This window comes from Arachis ipaensis, chromosome B10 (genome assembly GCF_000816755.2).
Source record: "Arachis ipaensis cultivar K30076 chromosome B10, Araip1.1, whole genome shotgun sequence".
Classification (NCBI taxonomy): domain Eukaryota; kingdom Viridiplantae; phylum Streptophyta; class Magnoliopsida; order Fabales; family Fabaceae; genus Arachis; species Arachis ipaensis.
The window spans coordinates 114801879-114816907 of record NC_029794.2 but is presented as its reverse complement, the minus strand read 5'-3'; the positions used below and the strand labels follow the sequence as shown (position 1 = coordinate 114816907).

Here is a 15029-nt window from a genome sequence, read left to right as displayed (position 1 = left end):
GGGATGGGGACAATTATCCCCTCATGGTGGGGATCAGGGCGGAGATGGGAATTAATTCTGGGGGCAGGGACGGGAGCAGGGAGGCATCCCTTGCCCCCGCCCCGCTCCGCCCCATTGACATCCTATAATCCCCTCTTTGATTGAGAGATAGCATGAGAAATAAAAAATTATTTCTAAAACAAATCAGACAAAAAGTTAATTGAAATTAATGGGCTAAATAACGGGCCAGGCAGGCCCAACTCCAAAAACAGAATCTTATAACTGAAAAATGAATGATCCTCTTACTTCCTCTGTTTGGTGGTAGCTGCAACCTACGACCATGTCCGCTAACTCTATTTCCTCTTGCTCCTCTCTCCGATTCCTCACAACTCGAACAATCCCCAAAACCCCATTTCTCAAAACCCCATCTTTCATCCAAATACCCAGAAAAAACAACGACCACACCTTCTTCTCATTCAGACCCATAACCTTCCAGAAGCTTCCAACAACACCATCATCATCATCATCAACAACACCGTCACCATCAACTACCGAAGAAAATTCCCTTCAACCCATTGAAGAGCTTCCCCCAAAGCTTCAAGAAATTGTGAAGCTCTTCCAATCCGTTGAGGAACCAAAAGCCAAGTACGAGCAGCTACTCTTCTATGGCAAGAGCCTCAAACCCCTCGAACAGCAATTCAAAACCAACGACAACAAGGTCCAAGGTTGTGTCTCCCAGGTTTGGGTCCGAGCCTACCTCGACCCTCAACAAAACAACAACGTTGTTGTCTACGAAGCTGACTCTGACTCGCTCCTCACAAAGGGTCTCGCCGCTTTGCTTGTAACCGGGTTCTCGGGTCGACCCGTTAGCGAGATTGTTCGAGTCAAACCCGATTTTGTTCACCTTCTTGGGTTACAGCAGAGTTTGACACCTTCGAGGAATAATGGGTTCTTGAATATGCTCAAGTTGATGCAGAAGAAAGCACTGATGCTCTTTGTTGAAGCTGAAAAGGGTGCTTCTGAATTGGGTTCAAGTTCAAGTTCGAGTTTGGAAGTTAAAGATGGTAACTTTGTTGAGAATTCAAAGGGTTCTGGGGCTGGTGGTGAATCAGTGTCACAAAGTTCAGGTGAAAAAGGTGCTGAATTCACCTCAAGTTCTGAGGTCAAAGGTGGAAGCTTTGTTGAGAATTCAAGTGGTGGTGAATTGAGTGGTAGGGGGAGGAGGATAAAGGAGAAGCTTGAGAAGGAGCTTGATCCTGTTGAATTGGAAGTTGAAGATGTTTCATATCAGCATGCTGGGCATGCTGGTGTTAGAGGGAGTGGTGATGGAGAAACACATTTCAATCTTAGGGTTGTGTCTAAGGAGTTTGAAGGGAAGAGTTTGGTTAAGAGTTGTTTTGCACATATTATAGATTGCTTGATTTTGATCTTATAGTTGTTTCTTTTTTGTTGCCTTCTTATTTTGATAAGATTATATCGCAATGAATTTTTAATTTTCTTGATATTTTTTTTTTTGTTAAAATTTAAATTCTATCAAGATTTTTTTTTGCAACACTTATATAATTAACGTACTCAATTAATTATATCTCAATCAAATGTTTATTATCATCATCATGATTGTCAAATATTTTTTGAACCCAACAAAATCATCAATGAAGCTTGGAGATTGTACAAAGATTTCTATTGAAAAAAAAAGATGAATACCAATTAGATTAAATGATGGTCGTTCTAGTTTTTTAGGGTTTTTTAGGATTTTCTAGGATTTTTAGAAGTTTTTAGGATTTTTAGGGTTTTTAGGGTTTTCTAGGATTTTTAGGATTTTCTATGGTTTTCTAAAATTTTTAGGATTTTCTAGAGTTTCCTTATTTTCTATGCTCTTAAACTTGATTATAATTTATTGAGTATGAAGCACTTATCTAAAAAATGATATAAAATGATAACCTATTATGGATATTACACTGTGTTTGACAATAAAAAAAGATTCATTAAAAAAGTAAAGATGACTTCAAACAAAATATTTTTGTTGAAAATTTCAAGATGTAAATCTTTCTTTCTTGAATTATGTAATAGTTATGTAATACTTGATGATAGCTGACCGTGGCATACGCGGTTTACGCACTTTTATTTTTTGGCCTAAATTATCTGTCAAGAAAAATATTTGTTTCTTGTCTAATACGAATTCATATTTCTGATTGTGCACGTAAAATTTTTCAATCGAAAAAGAAACATAAATATCCATTCCCTATAAAGAAATCATGGAGACATAGAAGATTACTTGAAATTATACACTCAAATAGTCTTTATTCTGTAGAAATTTTAACAATAGTAGTAACAGGTACTTTATCACTTTTACTGAAGATTTTAGTAAATATATGTGGGTATATTTTCTAAAGCAGAAATCAAAAGCATGTGATGGCTTCAAGATACTCAAGGCGTTTATTGAAAAACAAAGCGGTTGTAAAATTAAAATTCTCATAATAAATAAAGGTCAGAATATCTTGCCTATTCAGATTACTATAAGTAACATGGATCCAATACTAACTAACAACCAGTTATACTTTTTAACAAAATGAAGTTGCTAAAAGAAATAGAATTATCATAGATATGATCAGATGTATACTCAAGTCAAAATAAATGCCCAAAAATTTTGGGCAAAAGCAGTTGCAACTGCGGTATACATTTTGAACAGGTGTCTAACAAAAATTTTTTGTGATAAAACTCCAAAAGAAATTTGGAGTGAAAAGCAACCTTCCATTCATCATTTCATAGTTTTTAGGTGTATTTGTGTATGCACATGTACTAAATCAATTAAGAAAGAAGTTAGATGACAAAGGTAAGAAATGTATCTTTATTGGTTATAGTATAGATTCAAAAACATACAAGCTGTATAATCCAAAAATAAAGAAGAGATGTGACATTTAACAAAAATGGCATGTGGGACTGGAATGCAAAGACAAAAAAGCAGTCTATTGTAATTCCAAATACTTGTTATCATGAAGAAGAAAGACAACCAGACATAACTGAAACAACCAAAATAATTTAGAACACCTCAAAGAGAGTAGAGACTACCTACCAAATTGGCAGATTATGAAGTTGGTAATGACAATGATCCATCCACTGAAAAAATAATCAATTTCACTTTATTTTCAGATTGTGAACTAATAAACTTTCAAGATTCCTATATATAGAGATAATAATTAAAAAAAAAAAAGCAATGAACGAAGAGATTCATACCATTGAAAAAAATGACACATGACAGTTGGCAAATTTACCTGCAATTAAGAAGCCGATTGGAATGAAGTGAGTTTACAAGACAAAGTATAATCCCAATAGTAAATTTGATTGTTTCAAGGCAAGATTAGTTGCTGAGGAATATAAACAAAAATCAGATACTTTGAAGTGTTTTCTCTTGTTGTTAGATTAGATGTTATTTGAATTCTTATTTCACTTTTGACTCAAAATAAGTAAAAGATACACCAAATAAAAGTTAGTCTGCATTTCTAAATGACACTTATAAGAAGAAGTGTATGTTGAGCAACCTGTAGGATATCAAATTCTTGTAGAAGAAGATAAAGTTTATAGGTTGAAGAAAATTTGGTACAGAGAGCATTGAACAAGAAAATTATTCTTATTTCATTTAGAATGATTTTAAAAGATGCCCATTTGAGCACACTCTTTACATCAAGTTCGTTGAACCTATAAATGTCCTCATCGTGTGATTTTATGTTGATGATTTGATCTTAATTCTTTATCGACAACAATTTGAAGATAATTGTAGAATTGAGGGAGCTATGATAAAGCATTTTGAAATATCGGATATGGGCTTGGTATCTTATTTTCTCGGCATTGAAGTCATTCAGAAAGATGGTAAAAATTTTATTTTTTAGAAGAAATATGCAAATAATATTTTGAAGAAATTTTACATGGAGCATTCAAAATTAATTACTACTATAGTTAAAAAATGGTTCAAGTTGCTGAGAGAATATAAAGGACGAGTTGTAAATCCCACTTATTATAAAAGCTTGATTAAAAGTGTGAGGTATTTAACTGCAATTAGACCAGATATTGTATTTAAAGTTGGATTTCTAAGCAAATTTATGGAGGAGCTTTATATCAACCATTTTACAAGCAGCAAAAAGAATTTTTTTTAATAAATCAAAAGTACTTTAAATGATTGTATTTTATTATAAAAATGCTAATAAAGTAAATCTTGTTGGATATACTAATAGTGATTTTGCCATAAATATAGAAATAACAAAAGTATCTCAGAATTTACATTTCATCTTAGTTCTGGTGCAATTTCATGATCAATTAAAAAACAACTAGTAGTTCCTCTCTCCAATGCCGAAGCAGAATACACTAGCTGAAAGTTGTGCTACACAAATCATATGGTTAAGAAAAATTCTTAAAATATTAAAAAAGAAACAAAATATTCTAACAACAATATTTTGTGATAAAAGTCAGCTATTCTACTTTACAAAAATATAGTATTTCATGCAAAGTCAAAACATATTGATATTCAATTTCATAAAACAAGAGAGTTAGTCAATAAAAAAGAAATATTGATCTAGTGCTGTCCAACTCAAAAATAAATAACAAATATATTTACAAAGTCATTAAAAATTGAACTATTTTACAAATTAAAAAAAATATTTAGAATAATTATTTTTTTAGAATAATTAATTTTACAAGTTTAATTAAAAAAAAAAACTATGTTAATAATAATAATATTAAATTAACTTGTAACACATTACTGCCAAACTAAAAGAATTATGGATTGAATTGGAAGCTCCAAGTTGATTGTTTTGAGATGAAACAATAACCGATAAAAGAATCAGGAAACACAACTAATGCAACTTGTATTTTGAAAAGTCAAATAGCCAAAATCAATCTGAAGATGTACTCTTCATCCCCAACATTGTAGCTATATTAATATTAGAAAAAGTATTGTAGAACAACGCATATAATAAACAATGCAAACAACGGATTAAAAAAATATGAAATTAATTTTAAAATTTGAAAATTTAGGATTAGCATCCCTAAACTTATTCACACTACGTACGGATGATGAGTCTATATTTGATGGTATATTTTAGTTTGATTTGAATGGATTTCATCATATAAACCCACATTTATTCATCCAAATAGCATGCTTTTGTGTTCTCTCCTTTAATTGTGCCTAAATGTGAAAACATGTTATTTTGTGCTTATTTTAATAACTTTTATCCCACTTTTATGTCATTCGATGCCATGACATGTTTGTTGAGTGATTTTAGGTCATAGTGGCAAGTTTGGCAAGGCAAAAGTGGAAGGAAGCATGTACAAAGGGAGAAAACATGAAAAAAAAAAAAAAGGAGAAGCATACATTGGAGTGTGCGTGCGCACAACCACCTGTGCGTACACACAAAAGCCACAAAACCATGTGTGCGTACGCACGACCACCTGTGCGTACGCACAAGAAGAAAATCAGCATGTGTGCGGATGCACAGGTGTGTGTGTCCGCACACGTCCCAGTGCGTGGGCCTCCAAGGCCCAATTTTGGGACTTTCTGAAGCTGATTGAGTGCTATATGAAGGAAGGCCTTACTCCATGTGAAAGGGAGGAGGAGGGGGGGAATTAGGGTTAGATTAGCATTATGTAGGTTGTTCTCTAGAGAGATAAGCTCCCCCCTCTCTCTAGAATTAGGGTTTGTTAGTTTAATTTCTTGTAATTTTTACTTTTAATTCTTGTTTTTATTTACTTTTCCTTGTCATTTATTGTTATTGCTTCTTTGTTCTTCTTCATTTCTCTTGTCATTTCCTTTATTTTGTCAATTTTCTATTTTATGAACACTCTTGTATTTCTTTAATTTCAATTAATGCACTTTATGTTTTATGTTCATTTATTACTTTTCTTAGTTGTTGTTATGATTTTCTTGCTTGTGGTAGTTAGAATTTATTTTTAATATATTTTAATATTATTTTATTTTCATGCACACCAAGTGTTTGATAAAATGCTTGGCTTAGTTTTTACTTAGTTTTTCTTCACTCTTGGCTTGGAATTGTTGACTTTGGTGATCCTTGAGTCATTTATGTCCATTCTTGTTTGATACATTAGAGTAGTTAGTTGATTTGGTCTCCATTGACTCTATGTGACCCTTAGTGTTGACATAGGACTTAGGGATTGAAATTAACTATGTCTATTTGACTTATCTTCGATGTAAGGTTGACTAAGTAGGATTAACTCTTCATAATCATCATATGTTTGTGGTTAATGTCTAGGATAGGTAGCCTTAGCTCTCAATTACTTGCCAAGATGATTTCTTGCATTTAAAGTTTCCTTTCTTTGCATTTAATTGCTTTTGACTTTCATTGCTTTGATGTTTAATTTCTTGCATGTTTAGTTTTCACACTCTTGGTTGAGAAATTGGGTGTTTGAGTAGAATTGAGTTGTGAATGTCCATTCCGCATTGTGTGAGAATAGTTAATTGGTTTGGTTTCCATTGAGGCTAGTCTTTCACTAAGTAATTAGTGAGTTGACTAGGACTTATGGATTGAGATCAATTACACCCTTTGACTAATTCTCAAGGAGGATTGACTAGTTTGTATTGATTCCACACAATTGCTATGTTTGTGGTCCATAACTAGGATAGAAATCCTAGATTACCCTCTTCTTGCCAAGAGTCCTTTAATTGCTTTCTTTTTCAATTCCTTACATGCTTGTTTCAATTTCTTGCCATTTACATTACTTGCTCTTGCTTTTATTCCCAATCTCCCATTATCTCTCTCATAGCCAATAATTGTACATTTTATTGCAACTCCTAGGGAAGACGACCCGGGAGCTAAATACTCTCGGTTATTTTGTATTGACTTTATTATTTGATCTTGAGAATTCATTGTTGGTTTGGACTATGATACCAACGAATTGATTCTTGTTTTGATTGATTCCGAACCATACAAGAATTCTCATCGTTAAATTTGGCGCCGTTGCCGGGGAGTTGCAATGGTGTATATTTTTTGCTATTGTAGATATGTTAATATGTAAATAGCTTGTTTTGTGGTTATCTTTGTCTTTGTCAATGGTTAGGATTAGGATCCCGGAGGACATTGGACATTCTAGCATTGGTGGGGAAGTCAAGCATAAGCCACCATAGCAAGGGCTCTCCCAAATGTCTAACTTAAAGACATTAAATAAAAGTGCTCGGTAACATCATTCCTACTCTTCTCTTTTTGTAAATATTTTGGCTTAATTGCATGTTTGCTTGTTTTGGTTAGCTTAGAATTAGTTTAATTTTGAGATTTGTAAGTTAATTTTGGATTGGATCATGAATTTATGGGTTCTTGCATGTTTTGGTGTTGAGTTTTGATTGAACTAAGGCTTGGTACCTTAGAATTTTGAAGAAAAATTTTTGCAAAATAGGGCATCTGTGCGTACGCACATACTTGTGTGTGCGCACAAAACGTGTATTTTCTGCTTCCTGTGCGTGTGCACCGACCTGTGTGCATGCACATGCATGATTTTTCCCTCTGTTTGCAGTGCCAGCACGCCTTGTGCGCGCGCGTTCCCCTGCTTTCTATGACCTGTGCGTGCGCACCCACTCGTGCGTACGCATACATACCCTTTTTCGCACTCTTTGTGCGGACGCACAGACGTGTGCGTCCGCACGCCAACTTGCAATCACTATGGTGGGAGCGTTGGCACAGCCTGTGCGTGTGAACCCCTGCCCTTACGTGATCCTTTCCTCAAAAAAAAAAAAACCTACCTGTGTGTGCGCATAGTAGTGTGTGCACGCACAACCCTGGGAACCTCCTCTCCTCGCAGCACACGCAACTCTTGTGCGTGGGAACACCCCCCTCTTTTCCCCTTCTGTGCACCCGCACAATCCTTTGTGCGCGCGCACATGCCCTTACGTTCGTTCTGTCCGTAGCGTCCGCACCCTTTTGTGCACGCGCATAACCCCCTTTTCCACCTCATGTGCGTACGCACACGTACCCGTGCGTACGCACACCTCTGTTTTCTCCCACTTTACTTCTTTTCTTCTCTTCTCTCTGCTTTTTCTCTTTGTTCCTTCCACCCCTCTCTTCTCTTACTTTTGCCCTCTCTTCTACTTATTCTAGTTGCTTTCCATTGTATTTCATTTTCATTTTAGTTATTATATTTGTTTTAGTTTAATTATTCTTGATTAAATAAATTGCAAGTGTTGATTGATGTTGATTATTGGGTTGCTTCTTGCTTAAATTTTGGTTTAGTTTTTGATGAATATATGCACTGAGCATTACAGCCTTGTTTAATTGCCTAGATGAATTGTTAGTTTGATTCATATGTTGTCATGACCATATGCATTAAACTTTATCCTTGTTTGGCATTATGAATTGTGCACTTTTACTTTAGTGAATTGAGTTGAGCTACTTAGTCATCATGGTTCTTAAGTGAATATAATCACATAACAAGGTATTTGTTTCTTGTTAATGCCTTGCATTTTTTTAGTTGACTTGACTTGAGTCTTATAAAGACTTGTCACTTTTTGTAACAAGCACCTTATACATGTGATTATTTCCTTCTGCCTAAGGATGAATAAGTAGTCTCTTTTCATCATGGATTTGGTTATTGTTGATTGTGCCGTTTTTTATTCACTTTGCGCTTCACTTGCACAATCTCACTATCCAATATATTTTATACTCAATTCACTTTTGTAGCTACCTAGGGTTACTTGTGCCTCAAGTTTTGCTCATTCTCCATTTGCAACCTAGGACTACTTAATTGAGGAACATGCTATTTATTTTGATTATGTGATTTCTGTTTTTAACTGACCAATGTGTTGTGCTCTAAATTGTGCGTGCATTTAAAATACACACATTACCTTTAATCCCACAAGTTCCTTCTCCTCAATTGTTGTTTATTTGTTTACATAGCAACCAGAGCCCCCAGAGCCCACCAGCTGAAGGTGGAACCTCACAGTCCTTCACCCTCGAATCGTGTGTATGCACGGAGGACCGTGCATTATTTAAGAGTGGGGGAGGATCGCTAACTTCGAGGGGGTAAAATTTGTTTTTTTAGACACTTTGCAATACTCTTTTTGTTTTTTTTCTTCAATTTTTGCAAATTTTTGTTTTTGTTTGTATTTTGTTTGGTTTGTTTGTATATATTTCTTTAATGCTTATAGTTATATGATAGTAAATATTTGCATGTTGCATGTTAGATTGAATAAGTTTGGTTAAACAACAAAGAATTTTCAAGAAATCTCTTTTAGGGCGTTCCATTGATTAGATTTGAAAATATGACTTTGAACTTGCTTGAATGAATTTTTATGGAACATAGAAAAGAGCTTGAACAAAATACCAAGTAAGATTTGAGCTTAAAGTGTGTAGTTGCATATTTTCAATCACAAATTTTGTTCTTTTGTGTGATAAACTCCTTTTATTATTGCGATCTTTGGTTTGCTTTAGTCTTTATGTCCTTTATTTGTTGTTTTGGATTGTATTTAGAATGATTGAGGCCATCTTTGTATAGCTCACTAACCCATATGGTCAACCCTTGCATCTATCTTTGTAAACTACTCTTTGAGCCTTTAATTCTCCTTTGTTCTCATTAAGCACATCATTTGCCCTAAGTGAAAAACCATTATATCCATTGATTGCATCTTTGATTAGCTTGGGTTTGAGTGTGTGTATTAATCAAGTGTGAGAAAATTTGTGGGAAACATTGGTAGTTAGTGCTTTGGGTGTTCATCGAGAATATTTCGAAAAATGGGTAAACACTCATGCATCTATTAAGTAAGACATATGCATCTCTTTTTGTTGATAAAAGGAAAATTTTGGTGTATATACCTTTTGAAAAACAAGAAAGAAAAAGAAAAAATGATAATAAGAATGTAAATAAGAGATGCATATGTGGTTGAATTGAAAAAAAAATGCATGAACGTGAATGTGAGAAAGGGACAAATGGGTAGCTAGGATTGTTTTGTTATGTATATAGAATAATATATATGATTAAGTGGGATACTTGAGCTAATCAAAGATCCGATCTAATAGCCCACTTAACCATATTAATCCTACCCTTACCTAAGCCCCATTACAACCCACAAAAGTCCTCATGATATTTGCATCCATGCATCAAATATTAGTTGATTGTTAGATGACTTGCAAATCTTTGAGAGACATGATTAAAGGAGGATCGAGTGATTAAGCCCTACACAAGTTTTTGGCGCCGTTGCCGAGGAGTTCACTTTAAGTGCAATGAGTGCTACAATTTTGGTTGTTGTAAATATGTGAATAGTGTAAATATTTGATTTTTGGTTTGCTACTTGGAACTAATTGGTAGGAGGCACCTCTATCTTAGTATTGATAGCAATTAATGCTTTTTGTTTGTTTAGCCCTAGACGAGTGGATACACATCCGGTGAGGGGTTCGATCGATCAATTCTATGTTCTTGCGCCTCATATTGTATCCCCTTGCAAGTTGTTTAATTGGATAGTTTTGATAACTTCAATTCAATTCTTTGGACATTGATCTTAATGCATGAACTCTTTGCATTAGCCCCATAGTTTCTTGTGATGGATTGGAATTTCATGGTCTGTTTCTACCAACTCTCATCATAGTACAAATTGGTGATTAGTCTTAGGATAGTTGCATGCATTTAAGTAGTATATAGAATAAGTCATTTTCCCTTTCATATATCTCCTTTGTGAGTGTTTAGCATGAGGACATGCTAGTGTTTAAGTGTGGAGGAATTGATGAATCCATATTTGACGATGATTTTTGGTTAGAATTGAATGGATTTTCATCATATAAACTTGCACTTATTCCCTTGAATAGCATGCTTTTGAATTTTTCCTTCCAAATTGCGCTTGATTATGAAAATATGCTCTTTAGTGCTTAATTTAATCTATTTTATTCTGTTTGCCTTCCATTCGATGCCTTGATGTTGTTTGTGAGTGATTCTAGGTGTATAAGGTAGGAATGGGTTGGAGAAAATGGAAGAAGAGCATGCAAAGTGGAGGAAACATGAAGAATCAAAGGAGATGAGATCAGAGACGTGTGCGTGCGCACGGCTGCTTGTGCGTACGCACAACTGCCCAATTAGAGAGCGTGGATTGCTTCGAGTGCGTCGCGTGTCCATTCAAGCATCGCCTAGTGTGCGTGCGCACGGCTACTTGTGCGTGCACACAGGACGGGATTTTTCGCAAGGTGTGCGGACGCACGCATCTGTGCGTCCGTACAGGTGTCCGCACATGGCTTCATTAAAAGAGTATGTGACTCACGATTTGGGGGGCTTTGGAGGCCCATTTCTGAAGTCTTCTAGCTCATATTGGAGGGGAAATGAGGGACATAAGAGAGCATATCATTAGTATAGTTTAGGAGTAGTGGTAGGAAGTTTTTAGTTAGTTTTTCTCTAAGTTTTTTCATCATCTCTATTAGGGTTTATATTAGGGTTTTATATTCAAGTGCCATTTAGCTTTCATTGTAAGTATCCTCTTGTTATTACTCTTTATAGTTACATTGTCATTACTCTTTCTTCTAATTCAAGTTATAGTTTAATTTTGCTTCTCTCTTACAATTTTAATTTCTTGTTGATGAATTTGATGTTTGATATTTGTTTCATGCTTTCTTGTGTTATTCTTGTTGATTGAGATCAATTGTTGCTTTTAGTTTCAAGCATTTTCTCATTTTCTCCATGTTTAAGGTTTTTGCCCAACAAGTGTTTGACAAAATGTCAAACATGGTTTTAGGCTAAATTTTTGGTTCTTGGCTTGGGTAAAGTGAGCAATTGGGTTTCTAGAGTTGGAATGTCCAACATTTAGTTTCAATTCTTGGATTGTTAATTGTTCTTATTCCCACTAACGCTAATTTGTTGCTAAAGCAATTAGCAAGCGATTTAGGATTTGTGGGTTGAGAACACTTATGCTCATTTAACTTACTTTTCGATGTGAGGGATGATCAAGTGAGATGAATCCATCATAATTGTCATAGTTGTGGTTTTAACAAGGAAAGGACCCTTAGCTCACTCCAAGCCAAGACTCTTTTTTATGCTTTCAATCTTTCATACACTTCTATGTTAATCTCCTTTATACTTTACTTGTTTATATTACATAGTCGGTTCTTTAATTTCTTCATTAGTTCAATCACTACAATTTTGCATGTTCTTTTATTGATTTATATGTTCATTTCTTCATTGACAACCCCTTGATCACTACAATCGGATTTGCAAACTCATTGTTCTAAAGTACTCCTTGGGAGATGACTCGGGAGTCAATTACTCTCAGTTATTTGATTTGAATTGTGACTATTCTTTGATTTAAACTTTGATTGTGAGAGTTCATTGTTGGTCTAGACTCTGCTATTAACGAAGTGATTCTTATTTTGATTGATTCTAAACCGACAATAATTCTCACATCAACGGGTCATCTCATCGCACCGTCAGCATTTCTGACCTTTGCCACTTAGCCTCTACAGTGCCCCACCAGTCCGCATCCACATCTCACCGTTGCCGTTGGAGACAGCTTTGATGCAAGGTGCTTATCTGTTCGAGATTGCTGCAGTCCCGCGATACCTGTGCAGCCGCAACCACTGCTGTTTCACGACCACGTTCTTCCGCTACCGCTACTGTTCACAACCACAGTGCCACCGCCGCTGCTGTTCACGAGCCTAGTGCTGCTACTATTCACAATCCTTGAGGGGGCATCGCTGCTGAAGGTTAGTGAATAGGACCGGAGATGGAGTCATCGCTTGGTAAAGGAGATTCTAATGCCCCTATTTCTGATACAAGTGATCATTCTAATCATACAGAGGGCGATGTTGCGAATGTGAGCATTGATGATGGTCAATGTGATGACAAGGTACGTGTTTCAAGTTTTCTATGGACAAGGATGTTTTATTCTCATGCAGGTTGGATGTTCATTCTCTGTTTTTATGCAGATTTCAAAAAAGAAAGCCTACTTAGCAACTAATAATAAATTGCTCAATAAGAACACAATGATAAAAGTTTCTTAAGAATATAAACAATTCTATAAATGCAAGGATTGGTAGACACATGTGTAGGTTCTCATTTTCAATTTTATACTTTGGAAATGATCAAGGCAATGATCAGATTGTTCGTGTTTTGATCATATGATCTAATTTTTTTTCGTTTCAAAAAGAAGTATATCAGTTAGAACATAATTTGGGAGTTGGGATAATGATGAGCATAATTCTCAAATTCTTAGAGGATAAAAATCCGATTAATTATTCTTTGAAATAATGACCACAGTATAAGATGTACTGCTAACTGGTCAGCTGGTCCTAATAAAGATGCATGCAACGTGTATATTGGTGATTGTAACTTGAGAGTTGCAACAATTCCGATGAAAGGAAAAAAGTAATAATAATTTTTTTGTTTAAAAAATTCCTTATAAATATTAAATAAATAAAATTTTTGTTTTTATTTCAACATTTTGGTCCTTAAAAAATAATAAATTTACTTGGGATGTTTCTTTTTGGATGACTTAATGCAACTAGATGTCTCTTGTTGTGTGTTTATGTGAGTTTTTTTTGTCGTTGACTAGATGTTTATTTTATTTTGACCTGATATTTGCTTCATGGTACGGTATCTCAAATGTTTGGTTTGTTTGGCATTGTTTGTTTGTGTTCAATTGCAGGTCATGGAAGATATAGACGTTACTGAGTTAGAAAATGATGAGACAGAACTGAGTCATGAGGTACAAGCTGTAATTTATTGCTGATTTAACAATAACGAGATATTAGAATCCAATATTAATCACCTGTGGCATTGAGTGATGTTTGTTGTGAATTGATCTATTGTTACCGGATCACAATGGCCTTCGTGAAGAGGAAATACCAAGCATAGAATTGCGGTTTGATTCATTGCAACTGGCACATGAATTTTATGCGACCTATTTCAAAGAAAGTGAGTTTTGTAACTAAAATTAGGACCACAACATTTGATAGGATGGCAAATGAATTAAAATAAATTGATTAATCAATCGATTCATTGTAATCGGGAATGTTTTCGTAAGTCTCGTGTGAGAGCAGCAACACGGAAGAACAAGATTGCAGCCATGGGATGCAGAGCAAGGATATATGCAAAGTTTGGGTTAAGCCATTTAAACTAAGATGGATGTTTATTTTACTATGATTGTGGATGGTTCTTTCCATTCTAAAGTAGATGGTTATTTTGGGTATACCATTTGTCTTTTACTTAATTTTCTGGATTTTGCATGCATATGCCCCGCAAGTTTCTTTTGTTATGTTCATTTGGATTAGATTTATTTTTGGTCATTTCGTTAGTTGTTTCTTATCAACTAATGCGGATGCTCATTTTACTGTGTATGCGGATGGTTCTTTTCTTTCTAAAGTGGATGTTTATTTTGGGTATAACGTTTGTCCTTTACTTAATTTTTTGGATTCTGCATGCACATGTTTCGCATGTTTCTCTTGTTTTATGGTTTGAGAATTAGGGATAAAAATACGATCACTGTAAACATTAATTTTTCTAGAATAGAAACATCAAAGTTTAAAAAAAAACAAACCATTTATAAATTTTTGCCAAGAAAACATCATACTATGTCTATATAAAGAAACTCCAATTATTCAACAAATAAAACATGCATTTGGATTTTACTAGGCATCTTTCTGCTGGTGATATTTTTCTCTGCTTGTCAATCTTTTTCATAGGTAATCCTTTAGCCCACTGAATCATGGTCTTCGTGCTTGGTGTTGTTAAGAACCGACAATAGGTTAGGTTCCATACAATCGGAACTTACAATGTAATTCAAAATCAAATATCCAATGAGTAATAGAATAACTACCCATTATAATTAGAAAAATATATTGGATTCATACTAGTGTACCAAATTTAATTAGATACATTCAAGCACAATTAAACTAAATTTTAACTAATTGTTTAATTAACTCCCAAACCACATAGAAAATCAAGCAAAAGACCAATGACATAACCCAAACAAACATCCATTTTTTGAATAGAAAGAACGATCCGCATACATAGTAAAATCAACATTCATCTTAGTTCCAGCAAATAAAGTAACAGAGTAATAGTATAAATCAATTAAACATCTA

The 15029-nt window shown here is 34.6% G+C and overlaps 1 protein-coding gene across 1 annotated transcript; it reads left to right on the top strand.

Moving 5' to 3' along the window:
- On the top strand, positions 272-1414 carry LOC107620863 (sufE-like protein 1, chloroplastic/mitochondrial). Its single transcript, XM_016322965.2, has one exon. It carries the CDS (start codon positions 320-322, stop codon positions 1412-1414), a length of 1095 nt encoding a protein of 364 aa, XP_016178451.1. The 5' UTR covers positions 272-319.